The sequence below is a fragment of the Brachypodium distachyon genome, chromosome 2 (assembly GCF_000005505.3).
Source record: "Brachypodium distachyon strain Bd21 chromosome 2, Brachypodium_distachyon_v3.0, whole genome shotgun sequence".
Taxonomy (NCBI): Eukaryota; Viridiplantae; Streptophyta; class Magnoliopsida; order Poales; family Poaceae; genus Brachypodium; species Brachypodium distachyon.
The window spans coordinates 20674838-20696446 of record NC_016132.3 but is presented as its reverse complement, the minus strand read 5'-3'; the positions used below and the strand labels follow the sequence as shown (position 1 = coordinate 20696446).

Genomic DNA, 21609 nt, shown 5'->3' with positions numbered 1-21609 from the left:
ATGAATTCAGATGATACCGCTTGGAATAAAGCAAAAAACTTGCACAATAGTAAAATCATTCTTCTTGCTTATTAGTAATCAGTAATTGCCTCCTTGCTAATTTTCTTCTTTGTAATCTCATCATATGAACAAAACCAGATTACTTCATACCCTACAAATGATAAAAAATAATATTCATGCCGTATAATCCACATCGAAAAGTAGTACTATATCTGTTCTACATGTCTTCAGAAACCAAAGTACAAATGAGATGAATCAGACACATGCAGACACTCCTTTTATATTTACCACAGTTTTTCTCTGAAATCCTTGAAGTCTTGAAGACTGAAAGTAAATAAATTCTTTTATCTGCTTCCTCATCCAAGGGTTGATCAAAGTTCAGTTCTCCCCCTATTTGTCCCCCTCAATCTGGCCCTGATAGTGATGCCAATGATCTCTTTTGACCTCAGCCAGAGCTCAGACTTCTCAAGAAACCAGGGCTCTGAGAAACAAGACCTCTACTTTCAGCCTTTCCATCAACCAAAAGGAAACCGTGTTTACCAATAAGCATCCATTCTCGAACAAGGTCAAGTGGGATAATTTGAGCTCTCATTCAAAAAAACAAATCTACTGCAGGATTAGAATAAGTCACATAATTCATAGACATTACACACAAGTACACATCAAAGCTGATAACTCAACTTGCACTAAGTTACAAAAAGAAATAGACCAAATTTGCTCAATATACCCAATGGTTGAACCCATCATAAACATTTGGGAGGCTAAAATCACCATACAAATATAAGAAATAAAAATTGGCATCATATGTCCTGCAGCTTTTGATGGTATAAGTCTGTACATTATATGTCCCTTTCTTGACTAAGTCATCTCTGATTTCCAAGATTCAGGAAGCAGTAGTGATCATCAGAATTTTGTAATACCTGGAAAGAGGACGTGGCATAGCTCCCATTCCGCATCCAGCTCGAAGGATTTTAGGGACATGCGTTGGACTGGCCGATGCCGTCACAGTCGGCCATGGTGTGCGCCTCTGAGCCACTGAATCCTTTCATTGTTTTTCCATGATGGCCGACGCTGCCCTGCCCAAATGAGACCCATGCCGCCGCCTCCGAGGAATGGTGTGGAGCTCCTACCCTATTATATGGCAATACAACTTGTTCGTCTTCTAAGTGATGCAGAATTAAATTCAAAGCGGAATTGAATTGAACAGGGGAGAGGACGGGAAAGCGTTGCGGACGAGCGCACCAGTGTGGCGGAGGTAGAGACGCGGGTAGCAGAGAGCCGTCGCCGTCCTCACCGACACCCACCACCACCTGCACTCCTCCGACTTCACCGCTGCGAAGCTCGTCGCCTTGCCCACTCGCCCTGCACCGCCTTCTTGGTCTTCCCATCGCCTGTGAGGGTTTCTCGAGAGGAGAAGCGAGTTGCTTTCTACTTATGGACCTTGCAGAATGCCACAAGAAAGAGAGAGGGAGAGCGTTGCGATGGTGCTGGGAAGGGGGAAGAGAAGCGCCGCGAGGTGTTGATGAAGACAAGGCGCCCTGATCCGGCATTCCGGCGGCAGCCCTCGAGAGGTCTATGGGCTACAGCAAGGCGGCGGCGGCATCTTGGGGCGGGGCGTACGGCTAGGGTATACCTGGGCAAACCCCGGGCCGGGCCGGGTTTCAAAAAGCACGACAGGAAAACCTTAAGCCCGAGCACAAACCGGCCCGAAGCCCGACAAAATGTCATTTTAACATTAAAATAATTGTTTTCAGAATAAATAAATGATTTTTATACCTATTTTCCCTAAAAATACTCGCTTTTAGTCATTTCGGGTTTTTCTCGGGCTTTCGGGCCGAGCTTGGGACTGAAAGTGAAGCCCGAGCCCGGCCCGATACGTCGGGCTTCGGGCCGGGCCACCCATGCCTAGGTATAGCCTAGGGTGAAGGAGGCATTGAGGCGCATTGAGTGGGATTGAGGAGTGGCTCTTGGAAGATGGCGGAGTTTAAGCTATAGGAAGATGGTAGGATTGATTTGCAGCAGGGTGCACGAGAAGACTGGTCCCACACGTAAGAGACGAGGAGGCGGGTGACGACGTACCGCCACCACGAAATGGCATTTTAAAACGAATAAAGATTACAGAAAGAAACACTGGTGTCCATTGTCTCTTTCTCAGTTCTGTTCAACATGACCGCCTGAAAAGTTTCAAGCCATTCAGGGGCACCTACCCATCTATAGGCAGGGCGATTCAATCTCTCCCTATCTCTTCCTGTTGGCAGCAGAGGGCCTTTCGTGCCTCTTGAAACATAGAAACCATTCATCAGTGCACAATGTGCACTACATAATTGAATCCAAATCTTATTCATAAACATTTGGAATGAATAGATAAAACAAGTTGCAGTATTTAAATATCCATAGTGTTATTCCCCCATTATAATCTAATTTAAGTTCCAAACACAACAAAATATGACGGTATAAGATAATACATTAAACGAAAAGTCTCCTAAAAAATAGCAAAGCATTAATTTTATAGGGAAGCCGATGATGTCCAAGTACAGATGGAGACACCACTTGGGGCCGATGATCTCCAAGTTTAGATGCTCGCCGAGCCACCATCCGCCCCCTCCTTGTCCTTCCTGGTGGCACTCACCTATGTCCCCGACACGTTTCCGTTCGCCGGCACTAGATCCGGAGACCTTGGAATCCCGAGGAAGTTGATCTCCACTGGGCGGCGCCCTCCTCGGCGATACTCCTCCCAGAAGTAAGGGTTGGGGGCAAGCCAAGTAGGTAGTGCGCCGAGGATTGGGGACGCCGGCAAAATCGTAGGCGGGAGAGGGGGGAGCTGGTATCGATGGGGCTCATCGATGCAGGTGCGTTTAGACATGTGGCCACCCAATGCCTGGTGTGTGGAAAACACCTCGCTGCAGTATGGACACTTAAATCCCCGTCCTCTGGAGCAACTCGACGCCGACGAACGACACAGGTTCAGCGTGCTGCCGTTGGGGGCAGCCATGGCTTGGGTTTGGTGGGGAGACAACGCCTAGTGCTTTAATGTAATTTCTCGAAACAATTTGCCTAGTTATGCGCTGTGTGTGCCGGTGCGGGGTTTATATAGGCGTGCCTCACGCTCCAAGGTCAAGGAGAACATGTAGTTTTTTTTTCCAAACGCAAGGTCAAGGCTCCCTATGAACTTGTGTCATCATCGGTGTCTAAAGATATTGTGCTATTTTATTAGGTTCCTTGCAATGCATAATCTCTTAAATGTTGCCCCTTAGTAAACAATAAATGTTATGAGGGCACCTTCCAAATGCATTAGTTTTGTATATTAAGTAATTATTTAATATCTTCAGGAAAGCGATTTAATGTATTTGTCTTGGGGCGTGAAGAGACGGTAGCCAACATAAGAGTGGTCTCCTCATTGACTATGTGCCACATAGACAGAAGACGTGGACGCTCAAGAGACATTGCCACGTAGGAGCATTGGAAGATGCCTCACAGGACATGACTAGGAAATGGCTATTGGCTCCATGTGTTTTTAGAGTGCAGACCCTTTTTTTTTCGTAAGTCGATGTCCTCCTGTCCAAAAATAGAAGCCTTCTGCATCACATCGTTATGTGAATTGATGGCCTAACTCATGAGGCTACAAAATACCACTTCAAAAAAAATTTAAAAGCTACAACTTTCCAACCAAGCATTGAAATTGCAATCCATTTACACCATTGACACTATCGTGGCTAGATCACACTTGGTATATTTTGACCAATATTTTTTGAAAATAGTTTTGTGTTTAAACATGGCAAGTTCATACTATATTCCAACTTAATTCTAGTCATAAGAAAATAGTTTTGTGTTTAAACTTTGGCTACAGTGCTGCAATGGAGCAAAAGGTGCCTATAAAGTGACTAATGCTGCCAAAAGGTTGCAGTGTGTCAAAAGTTGCCAACTATTATGGAGTGAAAGTTTCATGTATAGGAATAAAAATTGCCATCCATATGAGTCAAAGTGTTTGTAGTGCAAAGATAAATTTTCAATAGAGGAGCCAAAATTGCCAACACATGAGCCAAAGTTAAAAGGTTGTCAACGGTGCTATAGTAGAGCTAGAGTTGCTAGCTAGGGAGCCAAAATTACCAACAAATCACGCAAAGTTGCATGCAGTGCATCCGAAGTTGCTTTCAAATGCTACGGAGTGAAATTGTCAGGAAAAGAGTCAAAGTTGACTCCAGTGAACCCAAAGTTGCCAGAATTGCCAACAGATGAGCAAAAGTTTTTAGCGATGTTACTACACCACAATGCCAAATCCTTGACAACAATGTTGGTAGGGAAAACCACTTTCAGCAGCAGAATATTGATTGGCAAAGGTTTTTTCCGACCAACATAGCCTGTCACAGAAAGTCCAGTCCGCAAAGGCTTTTCCCAACAAACAAATCTTACCGACCGTCCATCTGTCAGCATATGTAATGTTTCGCCGACCAATATATTATTGTTGACTGACATAGTTTTCCCTACACCTAATTTGACACTGGATCGGAGAAACTTACTGGAGCTGTTGCCATAAACACGTCAGGTAGATGGTCTCATCGAGAAGAATGTCCATATTGTTGCTTCCTAAAGAAAAAAAAATAAAAACCATGAATCATACAGTTCTAAAACATCACACCACAATTAGCTAGTACTAGTAATTGAATACTCGGCATAGCCAAAACTTCTTCTTCTTTTTTTAAGGACATAGCCACAACTTCATGGAAACACAATGCATGAATCTCTTATTTAAAACATCTGCTAATGTTAAGTTTGTTCTCTTGAAACAAAGAACATAGTGAAATACTTGATTCTCTTAAACATAACTGTGTTGTGTGGAAAATTTCTATGCTACGGAGGGTTACTTGCAGGTTTTCTTGTGTTTCTGCCTTCCAAACCAGTCCGTTAATACCATGATATCGGAAACCAAATACCGTTACGGAGATACCATTCAGCGAGTTAATTTACCTTGACCATCCATGTTATGGAATAATTTGTTGTAAGGTTCCAGTTCTTGGTCACCACAGAAATCACAAAACCAGACCTGTAAATTCAGCCCTAACAAGGTGATGTTGCTTGATTTTATAGTTTTCTTGGAAATAAACTATTTTCTGCAATCATTCTCTTAAACTTCTAGTATTTTTTTATCAAACTTAGGCAATTTCAAAGTCCTACATTCTCGGATCACTATAGTTACTGACTCTGTTTATCTGTAGGCAAAACTACACGCTGTTAGAGAAAATAATGGTATTCATATTCCTGGGGAACAATACTTAGCCAATGGAGCTGAAAAGCAGGTACTAAGCTCTTTGTGTTATTTACATTATTCACTAGGTTGTAATTATTTTGCTTGAGTATGATGGACAAACATTTCAGGCTATGTCAGAGAAGCTGGATCGATTAGAGCCTTCAGTCAAGGTGGCGGATTTCCAGCTTACTGATTTTATTAATTAAATTTCTTTGTTTCCTGGGCAGGCTAGTATTTCCGGCAATTGTAATGGCTTATTTATTCTTTATGTGCAGATAAATAATATCTTCTATATTTTTTTTAGTACAAGTAATACAAATTAGATGAGCTCTAAGGACTGTACGATTTTCTGGAAGTGTTGAGCCCAGATTTAATGATAAGCTTCAGACATTACAGGTACCGATGTTTACTTATCATATGCTTGTCAGAGCTAATGAATGATTGTACACGTATTTATGTTTTCTCATTCTTTTGCACAAAAAGATGCAGGAACTGAGTGTTCTCTAGCGGACACTTGAGGAAAGTATATTTTGACCCAAAAATATACTTAAGGAAAGTATATGCAGGCCAAAAATGCTCATTGGGGTGGAACGGCGGTCGGCGCAGCTCGTGCAGGGTGGTCGGGCGGCGCCGCCGTCGGGGCAGACCAACTACGTGGGGGCGGCGGTCCAGCGCCTAGGGTTGCACGCGAAGGCGGTCCAACGCAATTTGGAGTGGTGGCGGTCCTTTTCGTGGGAGGTGGCAGGGCAGCGCGTGGGAGCAGCAAGCCGCGGACTGGCGGTGTGGAGGAAGGAGGACGACGGCCGGAGAGATAGGCAGAAGGGGGATTTGGGGCGTGTGTGCTGGTGTTCGTGTACGTGGCGTGGCCGAAGGGATTTGGCGTAGGAGGTGGGCCGGGCGGGCGAAGGGGCAGAAAAGAGAGTGAATTTTCGCAGGCCGGCCCAAACATTGGCTCTAAACTTTCAGGTCGCGCGGCCCAAATTATCTGCCATGCTCTAGTTCCACGCGTATTTCTACTTCGTACAAAGAGAAAACCACCGTGTCAGTGGCTAGGTTTCAATTCGGTAAACCTCCAGAGGCCCGGATAAACTCACGCGCGGAATCGCCGGCCGAAGGAACGAGAAAAATCTAGACGGGATTGAGCGGAGGCGGAGGTGATGGCATCGAGCGAAGGCGAGTTCAGGCGGCGATGGTGGCATCGCGTGGATCCAACGGAGGCGGCGCGACAGTGGTCTCCAGCAGCAGTGGTGGCATCAAGCAGAGGTGGCTGCGACTAGCGGATCCAGCAGAGCGGTGCGATGGAGGTGGCGGTGACCAGCAGATGCAGCGGCACGAAGCGGTGGTGGCGGGATCCAGTGGAGGCGACGGAATCCAGCGGAGGCGGTGCGGCGGCGTCAGAATCCAACGGAGGCGACGGCGAGATCCTTGCTTCTTTTATCCAATTTCTTGGTGGTGAACTGTTTCGGATTTTTTTTATGAATTCAAAAGGAAATTGTTTTTGTGTCAGTTTTGTTGATTTGATCCAATTTTTCAGTGGTGCTTTGTTCTAAGATTTTCTGTGAAATCAAAAGAAAACAGGTTGATTTGATCCAATTTTTTGGTAGTAAACATCTTCTCCCAAACAACGTGAATACAGGAGTATATTGTTTCACCGGTAATCTTTGTACACGCTAAAATACACCCGTGAATGTCTACGGTTGGAGAATTTTACATGCTACTCCGTAGTTCCCAAGCAGGGCCTAAAGATGCGGTAACCGCAGGGAGGAAAAGGACGCCGCTATGCATGGTGTCAGTTGGCGGTGCGTGCACAGGGGCACGATCGTTTTGACACTAGGGCGGCGGGTCGGGAGAGCACGACCTGAGTGGACCGAGGCCGAGAACAGCTGGGCCAGCCCAATGTTCAGATCGGGACGCCACGGTCCGGCTGGCGACATTCCTTCTACCGGGAGTCACGTACCTCAGGTCCTGGGCTGGGCCGGGGATTTTGGCAAAGCCGCGACGAACGCAATAATTTACAGCGCAGGTCAGGGAAACGCAATAATTTCCGTAAAAAAACGCAGAGTAAATTACAGAAAACCACCACATTAATGGCTAGGATTTCAATTCGGTACCAGTCTACGTTTTGTTTACTAAAAACCACCGGTTCTGTAGTAATCGAACTAGACAGCGAATCGTTAGCACCTAAGGCCATAACTGACATGATAGGTCCACCTGTCAGGTCCTACTTGGCGCCACGTGAGCAGTCCCTCCTTCTCTTCTCCCATGTAGTGCTGGTGAAGAACAAGATCCCGTCGAGCCGAAATCATGGCGGCCCTCACACCACTTGCGCAGGAGATTTTTGAGTCCATCCAAGCAGCGATGGCGCCATGGCGGAGACCCTCGTCAAGCAACGCACCGACCTGCAGGCCCGTATCTTCTCCACGATAGATGCTGCTGTCAAGTGCTTTGTGCAGGAGCTCCATCACGAGCTGAAGGAGACCCACAAGGCTCTGCATCTCAGAGTTCAAAACAACGGCACAATCACTAGCCTCTCATCTTCTGTGATCTCCACCCGTCCACCGGCGTCTCCAACCAGCCTCCGGCCATCCGCATCGACCCCAATATCGACATCAACATGTTCGACAATATGCCCGATCCAAGATACCAATGCGTTGTTGTGAACACCCACCTCAATCAGGAGACCGACATCGTCCACGACCATCTCCGATGTCTTCCTCGAGATCACTGAACATGTGGCCAGTGATGCGCTCCTCAACATAGATGCCATTAGCGCCGTTGCATCGATGCACGCCACCTGCTCGACATGCGGCATGGAGCCAGAGCAGCGCCTCAGCGAAGCCACCGCCGCAGGTGCTGGAGATAACCGGCGGCCTGGAGCTCAGCGGGCACACGAAGATTGGAGGTCGCGGAGGGAGGCAGGCGCGCGGAGGCGGCCGCGGCGGCGCCGGCGAGGAGGGAGAGGCAGGGCTGGCGGTGGCGGGCCGGGCCGGGCCGGGAAGAGGAGCCGGCGAGGCGGGGCGGGTGGTTGCGGACAGAGGAGAGGGCGCGGCGCGGCGGGCGGTGGCGGGGCGGGCAGGGGAGATGGCGCGCCGAGCGGTGGCGGCGCGAGCAGGGGAGTTGGCGTCAGGGCGGGCAGACAGAGGAGCTGGGGTGGGCAGAGGAGGGCGGGGCGGGCGGTGGCGGGGCGGGACAGGCAGAGGAGACGGCGAGCCGGGCCGCGGACTTGTGGTGGAAGCAAGAGGTGGACGCCATTGCTGCTGCTGTATCGGGAACAGAGAATGAGGATGAAGAGATGGTTCGGTCAGTTGCCACGATGGCGTGCCACGTTGGCCTGACCGGTGGACCCGCCTCGTCAGTTTTGAAGTTATTCGTTAACAATTGAATGTTTAGTGTAATTCGATGTTTTTTAATAAATAAAATGTAGACCGAAACCAATCTGTAATCCTAACCACTAATGTGGCGGTTTTGTGTAATTTACTCTTCGTACAAACTCTGAAGGGGAGAGAATTCGCATCACGAAAGCCATCGATAAGACATTGTCGAGAGCCATTTCGTTTTACATCAGAGCGGCATCCTAAAAAGCACCCCTTCCTGGCACGATCGCGTTTCCTGCGTGCAAATGTCGTCAAATGGGTGCGTGCGTGGCTTGTTCCGACGTTCCGGTGAACCCATGAGCGATGGGACATGGGAGCGAGAATATTGTCCTGGCCACGCACATCAATTCTCTGCAGAGTGCATATTAGCTGTAGCTCCCGCTTGCAAGACACACTTGAGGGGCGGCTGGTCCCCACAGGCATTCATCAATTTTTCAAGATTCATTCGCGCAAAGCCATTTTCGTTCCAACCACACAAGTGCAGAAATTGTTTGGATTTGGACCGCTTCCAACGGTCACCACAGCTTCGCTTGCTGTGCTAAGATTGGACTACGGCACTGTGCTTCCTCCGTTTTTAAATACTTATCTTGTGGTTTTAGTGCAAATGTAGACTAAAACCACCGCAAGTATTAAAAAACGAAGAGAGTACGAGACAATATAGGTCAGATGTGATAATATAGGTCATATTGGACCCAACTTAACCACCACGAGTGTTTAGGAACGAAGAGATTACGTGACAATATAAGTCATGTTGGACGCAACCTTCTCTGCCTGCCACGTCTTTTGTATGGACGGAAGCAGACATCTTGGTCGACAGAGCAAACAATCATATGCATCCCCTAGGGAGCAAGACGGAACTCGTGAATGACCAAGCCGGAAACACGATCCATCCAAACCAGTACTCAAAAATGTTGCCGCTCGATGTACAGTTATTCCGCAATAAACACCAAATGGTCTACAACAGCACGACAAGGACGGAGAGATGACGCCAATGCAATGACAAGATGTCCACACGGACAACGCCCACCGGCCAAACTAAACCGGCGACTAGAACTAAAGGCAAGAGAAAAGAAGAAGAAGACGGCCTGAACTGACCAAAAGCCACGGACACGTTTACCACTTGCTGACCTGGTGGCATTGGCGCCGTGATTGTCTTCCTTGTGCCCGAAATGCTCTCTCCTCCTATCTAATGACTGACCATCTGTAGGTAGGATCCTCTTCCTGAATTCTTCCTCATCAAATTCCTGCAGCAAAAAGCACGGTGCACGGACGCAAGCTAGAACTTGTTGCTGTACCAAAAGACGCCCTTGCGGTGGTCCTGGGGCTCGACGTAGATGCACTCCTTGGCCTCGCGCCATGTAGCCTTGGCGACGGGGGTTGGGTCAAACTGGTAGTACTCGCCGAGGATTGGCCGGATCGCCTTGGTGGCCTCCATGGCGTGGTAGTGCGGCATGGTGGAGAAGAGGTGGTGCGCGACGTGCGTGTCCGTGATGTTGTGGAACACGCGGTTGAGGATGCCGTAGTCTCGGTCCATGGTGGCCAGCGCCCCGCGCAGCCAGTCCCACTCGGTGGAGTCGTAGTGCGGCAGCGCCGGGTGGGTGTGCTGCAGGTAAGTGATGAGCACCAGCCACGAGTTGACGATGAGCAGCGGCACGCCGTAGACGCGCACCACCCACCAGAACCCGAACGCCGACGCGAGCTTCAGCAGGGCCAACGACACCGCCGCCACACCGACGTCCGAGATGAATATCTGGGCACGCTCCCGGTCGTTGTAGATGGGGCCGTACGGGTCGAAATGGCAGGCGAAGCGTGGGTACGGGCGGCCGGAGGCGTTGAGCGCCAGGTACAGCGGCCACCCGAGGGTGAGCTGCACCACGATGTGCACGAGGCGGCCGACGGGGTTGTTGTAGATGTAAGGGGTGTACCACGCCAGCGCTTCCTTCTGCTTGGGGACGAACACCTCGTCGCGCTCCAGCGAGCCCGTGTTGGAGTGGTGGCGACGGTGGCTGTACTTCCAGGAGAAGTATGGGACGAGCAGCCACGAATGCAGCACCAGGCCGACAATGTCGTCGAGGAGCGAGTAGTCCGAGAAGGCTTGGTGGCCGCACTCGTGCGCGATGACCCAGACGCCGGTCATCACGCAGCCCTGCACGATCCAGTAGAGCGGCCAGGCGCCCAGCTGCAGCGCGCTCGGGAGGGTGGGGATCCTCGCCAGCGCCACGTACAGAAGGGCCGCCACGATGACGAGGTCGTGGACCACGTAGGAGAAGGACTTGATCACCGACCGCTCGAAGCAATGAGGGGGGATTGCCTTCTTGATCTGCCCCAGCGTGAACGGCGGCTTGTCCGTCGGCGAGCGATGGACGGCCGCGCCGCCGCTGGCACGCTTGCTGAGCACCTCCTGCTTCTCCCGCTCCTTCTCCGTCATCCTACCGCCGGCACCCATTTTGCCTAACTGCCGCCAACAAAAACAACAGAGGTAATCAGACAACGAGAAATATCTAGCAAGTTCTAACGGCATAACCAAGGACTGCTCCGCTGACATAACGAATTTATCAAGCAAGTTCGCTAGTGGTGACCCAACCCAATCGGCAAAAATTCTATCCATCTCAAATCCACCAAAATCTACACAGAAATTGAACAGATCGACACACAAATCGGCCAAATTAAATCAGATTCAGACCTAATCGATGCGCCGCCGGTGAGCTTCAGGAAGAACGCCGGTACTGGATCCGGCAACCACGAGCTCTGGGGCGGGCGCTGAGCCGCTGATACTGGATCCGGCCACCACGACCTCGGGGCGGTGGTCTAGCCCTCCCTCGCCTCTGCTCTTTTTTCCTCCTCTCTTTCTGGTTGATGAACGAGTGGTTTGTGCGGGGGGGAGGAGGCCGCCTCCGAGTCTACCGGTGGGGGGCGTTAGGGTGTGTTTGGTTTATAGCTTTTGGCCGGCCCGGCTCAGCTACTGATCGGGCTTAGCCTGGCTCAGGCATGCAGATAAACGGGCCGTGCTGTGCCAGCCCATTAAGCCGGGGCTGTGCACAGGCACGGCCTACCAGCTCGGTCGGGCTGCGAAAAAAAAACAAAAACAGCCGGGTCGGGCATACGAAGTACAAAGAAAAATGTAAAAAAGAAAGAAGTTCATATTTCATCCTATATCTCTCGTGACGAATAATACCTTGAAGTAAAAACCGTCTAACTTATACCATAAAATCTCTAATACCAGATAAATTATTTCACATAACGGTAGTGGAGTTGATGTGGCACATTTAAGACGGTTTAGAGGATGATTATGATTGTTTGACTTTTTTTGACTGATGACGTGGTGCTGGCGGTTTAGACTGTGATTATTAATCGGCCAACTTCGACATGCCGCGTGAGCTCCACCGCCCCAGACAAGTCGTAGTAGTCCACGATCGAGTTGTTGATGAGCTTACCTGCTCTTCTCCCCCGGGCCAAGCCTTTCTCCTTCCCTCGAAGCTCTCTCGCCCGCGTCTCCTCCATTCTATTTTTCCCTGCCGAAAGCCACCTCTGCATCCTCTGCTCCCCAACTCCAGCGAGCCAAAGCCGCCCCTCGGCATATCGCACGCGCCGAGGCCCAAGCCGGGTTGTGAATCCGCACGACCTGTTTAGCCATGTGTTGGACCACGCCTGAGCCAGTCTGGGACGATGTGCGGGGACTTTTCGTATGGTTTCGTTGAGTTGATATGGGTTGCTTGGATAGGATAGCCAAGTTTTACAATAAGGTTATTGATGGGATAGCAAGAAAAGAGAATACCACGTAGATCATGACTGTGCAAATCTACATAATTTCTCCAGACGAGCTTCGCTTGGCGCTCCTTCCTCCGCCTGAATCGTCTATCCTCGACACATTCCCGATTCACTTCTCTCACCGTCCTCCTACTCCCCGCGGCTCTGGCAACCTCGCTGTGGCATCTCACCTGTGGAACTCCTCCCAGTGGTGCCAGCAACCTCTCTGTGGCGCATCTCCTTTCGCTCAACACAAGGCCGTCGACATCCCAACCGCCTCCTCCCATCCCTTCCCACAACGGTGGCGCTCCCTCATGCCAATCGCCTCCTCCCATCCCTTCCCACGACAGCGGCGCTCCCTCCTGCAGCCCTCCTTCCGATGCCGATCCACCTCCTCCAATCCCTCATTGCTAGTCGGTGACTTGAGATTGTAGTGTAGATGGATTTGGGATTGGTAATTTTGTATTCTAGATGCATTTAGGATTGGTAATTTTGTATTGCAGATGGATTTAGGATTTGGTATATGCATGTAGATCTTGTACCGAATCTCCAAATATTTTACATCTTATTTTTGAACTTTTTGAAATCATCTTAAGAGAGTAGAAATTGGGATCACTTAATCCATTTCTCATCCATATGACCAAACAAGAACCTGGCTCATCCAACCAAACATGAAGAATGGAGATCTATGTCCAGTCCATGGAGAACCAAAGGTAGCTGTAAAAAAAAGGCTTTTGAGGCAACTCGGTGCCCAGATGCCACGTTACTGTCCTTTTCTCAGCTAGGCTAATTAATACCTTCAAACCACAACAACGAAATGTATGTGCCTACATCCAAAAGCTGAAGAGTACTCGAGTTCGCCGTCGGCGCTAGATTCACGGTTCACACCAGCACTGTAATAAGTTATTCCATGCATTTGACTGCTCGAAAGAAACCCCAAAAGGCCCACAGCATGGATACAATTACTCACTGTAGCGAGAGGTTCAACTGATTTAAATCCAGCGCACAATAGCTCCCAGCAGTTGCAGCAGCTACGTCAAAAGGCAAGGGTAGTTGCTTCAAAAGAATGGAAGCGAATATATAGGTACAACCAGATCTGTATCATAAGTCATAACTTCCTTCTTGACATTCTTTCCTATAACAGACATGCAGGCAGGCAGGAACCGAATGATGTCAAATAAACAATGATCACGAAGGCCCAGCGTGCCCTTCAGGAGCCGCAGCAAGCAGATCCCGAAGCTGCTGGGGCGTCACCACCTTCTGTCTTGTTAATCTTGATGGTCTTATCCTAAAAGCAAAAATGAATCCCTCAGCACACCGCACAAGATGGAGCCTGGGACATAATTGAGTACGGTTATTATGTACCTCAGGCTTGGAATCGGTCTCAGCAAGCCTCTGCTTAATGTCGCGGGCTATGGAGAAAAAAACTTGCTCCACGTTGAGGTTTGTTTTGGCACTCTGAAAGACAGTACACGATGAAATTAGAACAACTTCTCCACTAAAACAATCAATCCATTCAACAAGCAACGTACAGTTTCGAAAAACTTGATGCCATATTCATCAGCCAGAGCTTGCCCCTTTGCTGTAGGTACGGCCTGGAACAACAATTCATACAGAAAACATTTAACTAGTGATTTTAAACCTATGATTCCAAAGTAAGCCCTAGTCAAATATTCTGGAATACCAGAACAAAAAGGGGGAGAGGACTTGGTGGATCCTTACCCTTTTACTCTCATCCATATCAGCCTTGTTGCCAATCAAAATTTTGTTGACATTATCAGAGGCATGCTGTTCAATATTCCTAATCCAGTTCCTTATGTCTGTATGTTGAGTGAACCAAAGGTTACTAAAGTTGAAAGTTTAATATGGAAGCATTAGGGGATATAGGGGTTAAATACAGTACTGTTGAAAGACGACTCATCGGTGACATCATAAACAAGCAGGATACCCATGGCTCCTCGGTAGTACGCTGAAGCAAAATGAAGTTAAGTTGGTCACAAGGTTATGATATATGACTTTTCCCCCTTTTTAAGAAGGCTATCATATAACTTCACAGTATTAATTAATCAAATGGACTAGAATAAGCGTTATTTATACCAGTGGTAATAGTACGGAAACGTTCTTGACCAGCTGTATCCCAAATTTGTAGCTTAATACGTTTCTGATCCAGTTCTATTGTTCTGATCTTAAAGTCAATACTGCACAAACAAGTACGGAGTATAAGAGTTAAGAGTTGGGAGAACATATATAATGTCCCAGCTTCCATTCGATGTAGGGAGACAACAGGAACAGTAAAAAAAATCCCAGCACCAAAAAGACCAACCCAATTGTGGTAATAAAGCTCGTAGTGAAGGAACCATCAGAGAACCGCAGGAGGAGGCAACTCTTGCCAACACCTAGACATAAAAGAGGAGAGCGGAGATTTCTTATCAGACGAATCAAAATAGAAATCTTGGTTAACAAACATGTCACTAGCTACAAAAAAATTGGTGCGGAATAAAGTTCTTATAACTGATTATCGGCTTATAGCCCACTGGAAGTAAGAAACTCTCTCTATCAACTTTCAGCAACACAGTGCAATTAAAACTATGGTGTCTACTAGCTGGTCATCGAAGAGCAGATAACACCGAAGGATGTATATTTTCCATTCTCCGAAGCAACTTAAATTGAAGATTTACAAGTTGTCTCAAGCAATACTTTCTTAACCTCTTTACCCTACACCAAAGGAATAAATTAGTTCTTAGCACTGATTATCGCCCATTGGAAGTAAGAAACTCTCTCTATCAACTCTCAGCAATGCAGTGCAATTAAACCTATGGTGTCTACTAGCTGGTCACCAAAGAGCAGATAACATCAAATGAAGTATATTTGTCATGCTCAAAAGCAACTTAAATTGAAGATTTACATGTGGCTTCAAGCACTACTTTCTTAACCGCTTTACCCTACAGGAAGAGTGCCAAAAGAAAGCACTCCTAAATTCTTATGCGTGCAGTTTTCAGCACGGCCTAGTAATACTAAACTATGAAACAACCAAGGAGGACAAAGTCTATCTCTTGATCTTTAAACAACTATTCAGGCCTAGTATGAAAGCGCCATTCCAGAAGTTGGACCATTTCCAACACTCCTCCCAACCAAGCAAGCTACCAGTTGACGTATTGATTGTTCATCCATGAAAGGAGAAAAACTAATAACTGCAACACACAATCTATCTTTTCTCCCCATCCTTCCCACGAATCAAAGCAAGGCCAATTTTGCATCAGAAACTAATGCGTGCTAGGCCATATGTGACCACCTCATGAACTCACCCAAAGCCAGCTGCTGCAGCTGCTTTTTACGCAGACCAATTCTGTGCTTTGAAAAGGAAGCATGAAAAATATTCAGAACAAGCAAACATTTCCGCCGCCATCTCGCTCCAAATGAGGGGCGCAACACGCAAACTACGGCCACAGACAAAGAGCCAGCACAAAATGAGGAATCCCGCGAGATCCGCTTCGTCTACACGCCCAATCCAGCCGCGATCCAACGAGAAGACAACGAACAAGCGCGCAAGCGCACAACAGAGATCTATCTATCTAGTGGCACCAACCGCTGTCCCCGATGAGGAGGAGCTTGATGAGGTAGTCGTAGTCGGCCCGGGCCCTCGCCGGCGGCGCAGCCATGTCGCGCGCGCGCCCTCCTCCTACCCGTCGATCGGCGCTTCCGCCAATCCCCGACCTGCGACAGAAAAACGGGGGACACAAAGGGAAAACGTGGGTCACGCACGCGAATGGCAGGGCGGCGCGAAGGCTGCGAGGCGAGAGGGGCGGGGATCGGCGGCGCGCACCGGCAGACGAGACGGGGGACGGGGGAGGTCGAGGTGCGGGCGGTGGTGGATCTGGGGAGGGAGGGGGGCAGGGCAGCTAGCGAGGCGAGGAGGAGACGGGAGATTATTTTTCGACGGGGGTTAAATGTTGGTGGTTCGATTCGTCGGCCTCATGAGCAAGCGTGTGCTGTTTTTGTGTTTGTTTTCGTTGATGGGTGCGTGATGCGTCAGGTCAGTCACTTGGATTGGAAGACACAACAGCGCCTGCTGCTTGTGCTTGGGTTGCTTTGCTTCCTTCGAGGCACCGACCGGTGAGCCTACGCTGAGTCTGAGTAGTGTGTACTGCCATTACTCAAATGTGAGGCCTAGAGACTGATTTGTGGGACATGCAGATTAGCATTTTCCGGGGCCCACTTGTCGGTCAGAGAGAATCTGTGTATGCTATGGCGTCACCTTGGACAAATATTTTTGCCGAACTTTCCAAATTTGAGTGTGTAGTCGTCTAGAGGGAAAAAGACAATATTAATCGTAGAAAATGACAATAAAGATCTCATTTTTGACCAAACAAAATGTAGGACTGCTATCTCCATCCATTTTGAAAAGTTTCATATACTCTCCATCATCTAGTACTCCGTCCATTTCAAAACACAACTCATATAATTTTTTTTATTTGTTCCACAACACATCTCATTTTTTATTGAAACCCGCACCCGGTCAATAATTACTCGCATCCATTTAATATTACTCCAATATGAGTGGTCAGGCAGTAAAAACGAGAGCTGTCTTGGTCCAAGTTGTACAAATCTATGAGTTGTGGTTTGAAACGGAGGGAGTAGATACATCCAAATTTTGACAAACTTGAAACATCTTTTGTTGGACGAAGGGACTATGACATTGCAATCCTTGTAAATTAATCCCTATGAATGCAAACCCAACACATGACTTAGGCCTAAGAGTGTGTCTCTTTCGACGGGGAACTTATGCTTCATCGCCTCAATAGAGAAACAACCTGAACCGTTCTGTACAAAAGTCGTTTGGTTTCAGAAAACCGTGACACTACCTACACTTTCGCAATCCATTATACCCTATGAGAGTTCTCAAAATCAGTTGCATGTAAAAGTTGGTAACGAACAGTAATCAGCTTTAGCGTGACCACTCTTGTTTGAGTGGAGGGAAACGATAAGCAAAGCAATTGGCGACCCTAGGACGGCCATTCTTTTTGAGCGAGTGAAGGGAGGGGAAAGGGAATAGCATTTGCTTGCTTTCAACTCCACAACAGCATTTTCATGGGTGGAGGTCACGCAGCCCTCGTGCCACACTGACTTCAAAATGTTTACTTGCCAGATTCTTCCCTGGTGCAGTTACAGCACGCAAAAGCAGCACAGGAGGTTGCCGCATCGAAACACCGTTGTGAGGTTACCTAGAATGCATCTACAAGCGCAAGCCTACAGCTTTACCCAACCAGCTCGTCGTTGCACTCCAGGTAAGACCAGTTCGATCTAGACAATACGACCTGTTCAATGTCAAATGCCGGAGCACATGCAATTGATTTTCTCGAAACTTCAACCGACTATTATTCTGTCGGAAATACAGTTGAAAATGGTAATGGAAGCACTTGACCTGGTCCTCTGGAGATTGTCAACGTGGGGAAATTTTGAAGAAATAAACTTATATCAACATGGAGGAATCCTTCATTTCCATAGACTAAACCAAATGATTGCAAAATGCAACGATAAGAAACAAATAAACAAATCTCTTAAAGGGCGAGATGAAATATGAAGCTTGACTAAAAACGAAACCATATAGATGCACAACCCGATTAGACATATTAACGTCCCCTGCATCAGCATGTTTTGGAACTTTAAAAATACAGCACATCTTGGTAAAACATGGCAAAAGCACATAACACCATCCCTCAAGTAATAATTCATTGCAGATACAACAGGCTTTGAAATTTTAAGTGCATCTTATACTTAAGATAATCCAACATAACATAACAAAGCCATAGCAGCTATGTAGGCAAAAAGCAGAGACACCTCTGACGTCCTGGGATAACATTCTACCTCACCAATTTAAAATCCTTTCACAAAATTCCCATTCAGTAGAAAAAGCCTAGCACCTTGCCACCAACATTCTTCCTCCTGGCTTCCTCATGATCCATGATACCAGCAGAGGTTGTCAGGACAATGTAACCAAACTGCAAACCAAATAGGTTTGGTTATATAATGGTAACCTGAATCATACTGTTGCTTGAAAAAGAAAACTGGAATCATACTTCCAACGCTCATGACAGCAAATATGTCCACACTACAGTTTACGGTGAAATAAACAGCAAAGTAAAGCGAAGAAACTGACCTGACGAGATGGAAGCAGCCTAGCAGTCCATCCCTCAATCTCCTTGACACCAACATCGAAGCGGGGACTGATGACTCCACACTTGTTCAACCTGCCGTTCAACTCAACAACAATCTTGCCAGATCTGTGGTCATCGACGTACTCAAACTCACCAATGTAACCTGTACAAATGAGGCGGTGAATAATCCATGCTCTCTGAGTATAGCAGATAAAGCATAACTGGAGGAGAACTAACCGTGCTTCTGCATGACTATGAGGAACTTGATGATCACCTTTGAAGAGGGCCTGATCATGACCTGCCTCTTGCCACGCTTCTCAGCATTGTACATGCTCTTAAGAGCATCATTCAGGACGCTAACCCTCACCATCCTTACCTAACCTACAGAGGTATGCACAATGATATATGAGCCCACCAATCTATATTCCATATAATTGCTATGAGTAATATTGAAACAACAAATTCAAATGCATAGGGAAATAGTGGCAGGCTAGATGTTTAAATAATTTAATTAAGACTAAATGGAGAGTACCATGTAGGTTAATATGAAGAGGAATCATGGCATAGAAGCAAACTCAACACACAGATGAGTGGACTTTCAGAAAGAATCTAAAGTTATGGTAGTGCACAAGATTGACAACGAAATAAAAACTGGGCATCTGAGTTTGTTTCCCCCCACCAGGTCAGAAGATAGATATCTACTTGGGACATACAAACTTCAGCAGCAGGACAAACAAGCATGTACTAGGTTTCCAACAGGGAACATGAAGCACTACACTGGGTCAGTAAAACTTGAAGCCTAATGAAGCAGGCAATGACCACTAACATCCAAGAGGCGCCTATTTACGGTGATAAAACCCTATCTTAATTCTAAATAGTATCGAATGCCAACGGCACATTTGGTTCCAGCAGGGCCACAAAACTACACCCAGAAGAGCACCTGCACACGATTGCCTCCACGATTGTTCTGGAAGAATGCGGAAACAATTACACAGACTGACCGGTAGACCGTGTCTGACGAGCAATATGACATACTGCCGTCTTCAATTTAAGATCGCGAAATCACACAGCATGTTCCAGACTGATAGTATTAAGGAGATGAACTTGAGGGGTCTACTCTAAGCAATTGCAGCACGCGCATGACTCTGGAGATCTTAATCCACAATAACACTCGAAGCTGTAGTGTTTCGCACCGTTACATATACACGAAACAATATACACATGCGAGACAAGCAAGAACAAGCGATTAACAACGAACAACCCAAGGATCTGATAAAAAATCAACATACCGGAGGAGAGATCATCGATACCTAGCCCCAAGGATCTCTACACGCACATCTTCACAAAAAAAAAAGGATCTCTACACGCACGGGAAGAACGAGGACAGAGGCGATTCAGTGTCCGCGCGGGAGGGGAGATCATCGACACCTAGCCCCAAGGATCTCTACACGCGCGGGAAGAATGAGGACAGAGAGGATTCAGGGTCCGCACGAGACGTACCTCGGGGGGGAGAAGCCGAGAGTTCTCTGCTGGTGGCCTGGCGGCGGAGAGGCGAGGGCGTGTAGGAGGGCGACGGCGCTAGAGTAAGAGGATCAACTCTAGGGTTTTGGCTTGTTAAAAGAGAAGGGCGGATGGATGCGCTTCCGTTGGATCTGGGTTGGACGTCCACCGATTGCTTTGAGGGGTTGTTGCCCTAGTCCCTAGAACGATGCGCGTCCGTTTTGCAGATTGGTCCTTCGGTGCTGAGATATTCCAACACAACATGACACCTTGCGAATTGCCAAGTCCTCCTCAGGCAACATTTTTTTAGGCCATAAGAGTTTTATTATAAAAAAATTCGGTGCTGAGATAGAACAAACATTTCTCTGAAGCTAGAGTGACTATGGCTTAGTTTGGCATCGATGAATTGTGCAATACTAAATTTATTTTATAATTTGTTGTGAAAAAATACACATAAAAACGGAGAGAAGTTGATTAGCCAAACACAAAATTGGCATAAATTTATTGAAAAAACTGGATTATCATCTCAATGCCAAACTCGCCCTAACATAGGACAGCTGTAGCCGTGATCCATTATTGTGTTGTGCTAAGGAGAATAATCCCAAGTGAGAGAAGAAACTTTGTGGCTGACTGTTAGCCCAAGAAGCACGCCACCCGAGCAAGTTCAGTTAGACGATTCACCTGATAGTTTCCTCACTTCTGAACGATGTAACTACCATTTGATGCAATAAAAAAAGGAAAAAAATTATACTTATTGCAAGCTATTATATGTGTACAAGTGAAACGTGATTCGACCACCAAGTAGCACATAATTCATTGGTGACGACTAGTCACTTATACACTCGGTGAGATCTCCGCAACATGGATTATGGTATAGCAATAGACTTCATAGGATTGACAACGTGTAAAGGTATATCCATCGATTATAATACCTATAAAGGGTGTGATAACATGTTCCATAATGGGTATATATCGCACAATTGTTGTTCAACATATAGAGATCTACCTGTTGTACAAGATGGGCACCCGGCACAAACAAGAAATTTATCCTATGGACACTAAGTTGGTACCCTAACTCGGAAAGGTTTTCCTTGTGTTGTAGTAAAAAAAAATGCTTATATGGGCTGGGCCGTAAATACTACGTGGCGACGGCTAAGTCAACATTTTCCAAGCATAAGTCAAGATGCCCACGTGGCGCAGTCAATCCCACGTGGTAAAAGAAGACAAGTCAACAAGTCAAACCTCTCGTGCCATGGTTAAAAGGTGGAATGAGCTAGAGTAGGGGCAAGAAAGGTGCGGGGAAGAGGCTTTTTGTCCATGGTGGACCATGGACCAACCCTCACTTTCCCCCTCATGGTGCACACAAAAGTTATGGACCAAGGAACCACTTTTACCATTTTGCCCCCACTTTTCTTTCTCCCTCAAGGTTAGCCATGGTCTTTTGTCATAGACTTCTAGGCTATAAATACCCCCCACGGGGGCATGTACCATTCACTCTCACTTGAATAAAGTCAAGGGAAGAGGGCTATAATGCTCCCTCTAAGGTTCGCTCTCGCGCGCCGCTCTCGACTGAAAGTCGATCGGCCTC

The 21609-nt window shown here is 47.4% G+C and overlaps 3 protein-coding genes and 1 long non-coding RNA gene across 8 annotated transcripts; all 4 read right to left on the bottom strand.

Annotated features, from left to right (window-relative positions):
* Positions 1 to 588: 588 nt before the first annotated feature.
* LOC112271104 lies at positions 589 to 6037 on the bottom strand. Of its 3 annotated transcripts, XR_002963971.1 has the most exons (4): positions 4966 to 6037; positions 4518 to 4584; positions 1243 to 3555; positions 589 to 1131 (listed from the first exon to the last, which is right to left on the bottom strand). It is a non-coding gene; the product is annotated as an uncharacterized LOC112271104 (long non-coding RNA). The 3 variants fall into 3 exon arrangements; XR_002963969.1 differs by having other exon boundaries at positions 4518 to 6037; XR_002963970.1 differs by having other exon boundaries at positions 1243 to 4584.
* A 3447-nt stretch (positions 6038 to 9484) lies between these two features.
* On the bottom strand, positions 9485 to 11518 carry LOC100837786 (fatty acid desaturase DES2). Of its 2 annotated transcripts, none has more exons than XM_010232989.3 (2): positions 11303 to 11518; positions 9485 to 11074 (listed from the first exon to the last, which is right to left on the bottom strand). In XM_010232989.3, the coding sequence occupies exon 2, from the start codon at positions 11063 to 11065 to the stop codon at positions 9896 to 9898; it is 1170 nt and encodes a 389-aa protein (XP_010231291.2). In that variant the 5' UTR covers positions 11066 to 11074; positions 11303 to 11518; the 3' UTR covers positions 9485 to 9895. The 2 variants fall into 2 exon arrangements, with proteins under 2 accessions (XP_010231291.2, XP_014753508.1); XM_014898022.2 differs by having other exon boundaries at positions 9485 to 11070.
* Positions 11519 to 13287: 1769 nt separating this feature from the next.
* Positions 13288 to 16351, bottom strand: LOC100837482 (ras-related protein RABE1c). The gene is made up of 9 exons (XM_003568244.4): positions 16190 to 16351; positions 15953 to 16080; positions 14690 to 14762; positions 14464 to 14564; positions 14270 to 14335; positions 14089 to 14186; positions 13899 to 13961; positions 13732 to 13824; positions 13288 to 13654 (listed from the first exon to the last, which is right to left on the bottom strand). Exons 2-9 carry the CDS (start codon positions 16023 to 16025, stop codon positions 13577 to 13579), a joined length of 645 nt encoding a protein of 214 aa, XP_003568292.1. The 5' UTR covers positions 16026 to 16080; positions 16190 to 16351; the 3' UTR covers positions 13288 to 13576.
* A 1620-nt stretch (positions 16352 to 17971) lies between these two features.
* On the bottom strand, positions 17972 to 20179 carry LOC100837176 (40S ribosomal protein S15a-1). Of its 2 annotated transcripts, none has more exons than XM_010232988.3 (4): positions 20022 to 20179; positions 18759 to 18902; positions 18524 to 18684; positions 17972 to 18365 (listed from the first exon to the last, which is right to left on the bottom strand). In XM_010232988.3, exons 2-4 carry the CDS (start codon positions 18889 to 18891, stop codon positions 18267 to 18269), a joined length of 393 nt encoding a protein of 130 aa, XP_010231290.1. In that variant the 5' UTR covers positions 18892 to 18902; positions 20022 to 20179; the 3' UTR covers positions 17972 to 18266. The 2 variants fall into 2 exon arrangements, with proteins under 2 accessions (XP_010231290.1, XP_003568291.1); XM_003568243.4 differs by having other exon boundaries at positions 18759 to 18897; positions 20022 to 20106.
* Positions 20180 to 21609: the final 1430 nt, after the last annotated feature.

Excerpts from the sequence above, each read along its gene's own strand:
- LOC100837786 (XM_010232989.3), bottom strand. The coding sequence starts at position 11,065 with ATGGGTGCCGGCGGTAGGATGACGGAGAAGGAGCGGGAGAAGCAGGAG.
- LOC100837176 (XM_010232988.3), bottom strand. The coding sequence starts at position 18,891 with ATGGTGAGGGTTAGCGTCCTGAATGATGCTCTTAAGAGCATGTACAAT. Across the intron at positions 18,685-18,758 it reads CATAGTCATGCAGAAGCACG|GTTACATTGGTGAGTTTGAG; the intron begins GTTAGTTCTCCT and ends TCATTTGTACAG. Across the intron at positions 18,366-18,523 it reads GGCTGCTTCCATCTCGTCAG|TTTGGTTACATTGTCCTGAC; the intron begins GTCAGTTTCTTC and ends TTTGGTTTGCAG.
- LOC100837482 (XM_003568244.4), bottom strand. The coding sequence starts at position 16,025 with ATGGCTGCGCCGCCGGCGAGGGCCCGGGCCGACTACGACTACCTCATC. Across the intron at positions 14,336-14,463 it reads TTTCCGTACTATTACCACTG|CGTACTACCGAGGAGCCATG; the intron begins GTATAAATAACG and ends ATTTTGCTTCAG. Across the intron at positions 13,962-14,088 it reads ATATGGATGAGAGTAAAAGG|GCCGTACCTACAGCAAAGGG; the intron begins GTAAGGATCCAC and ends TTGTTGTTCCAG.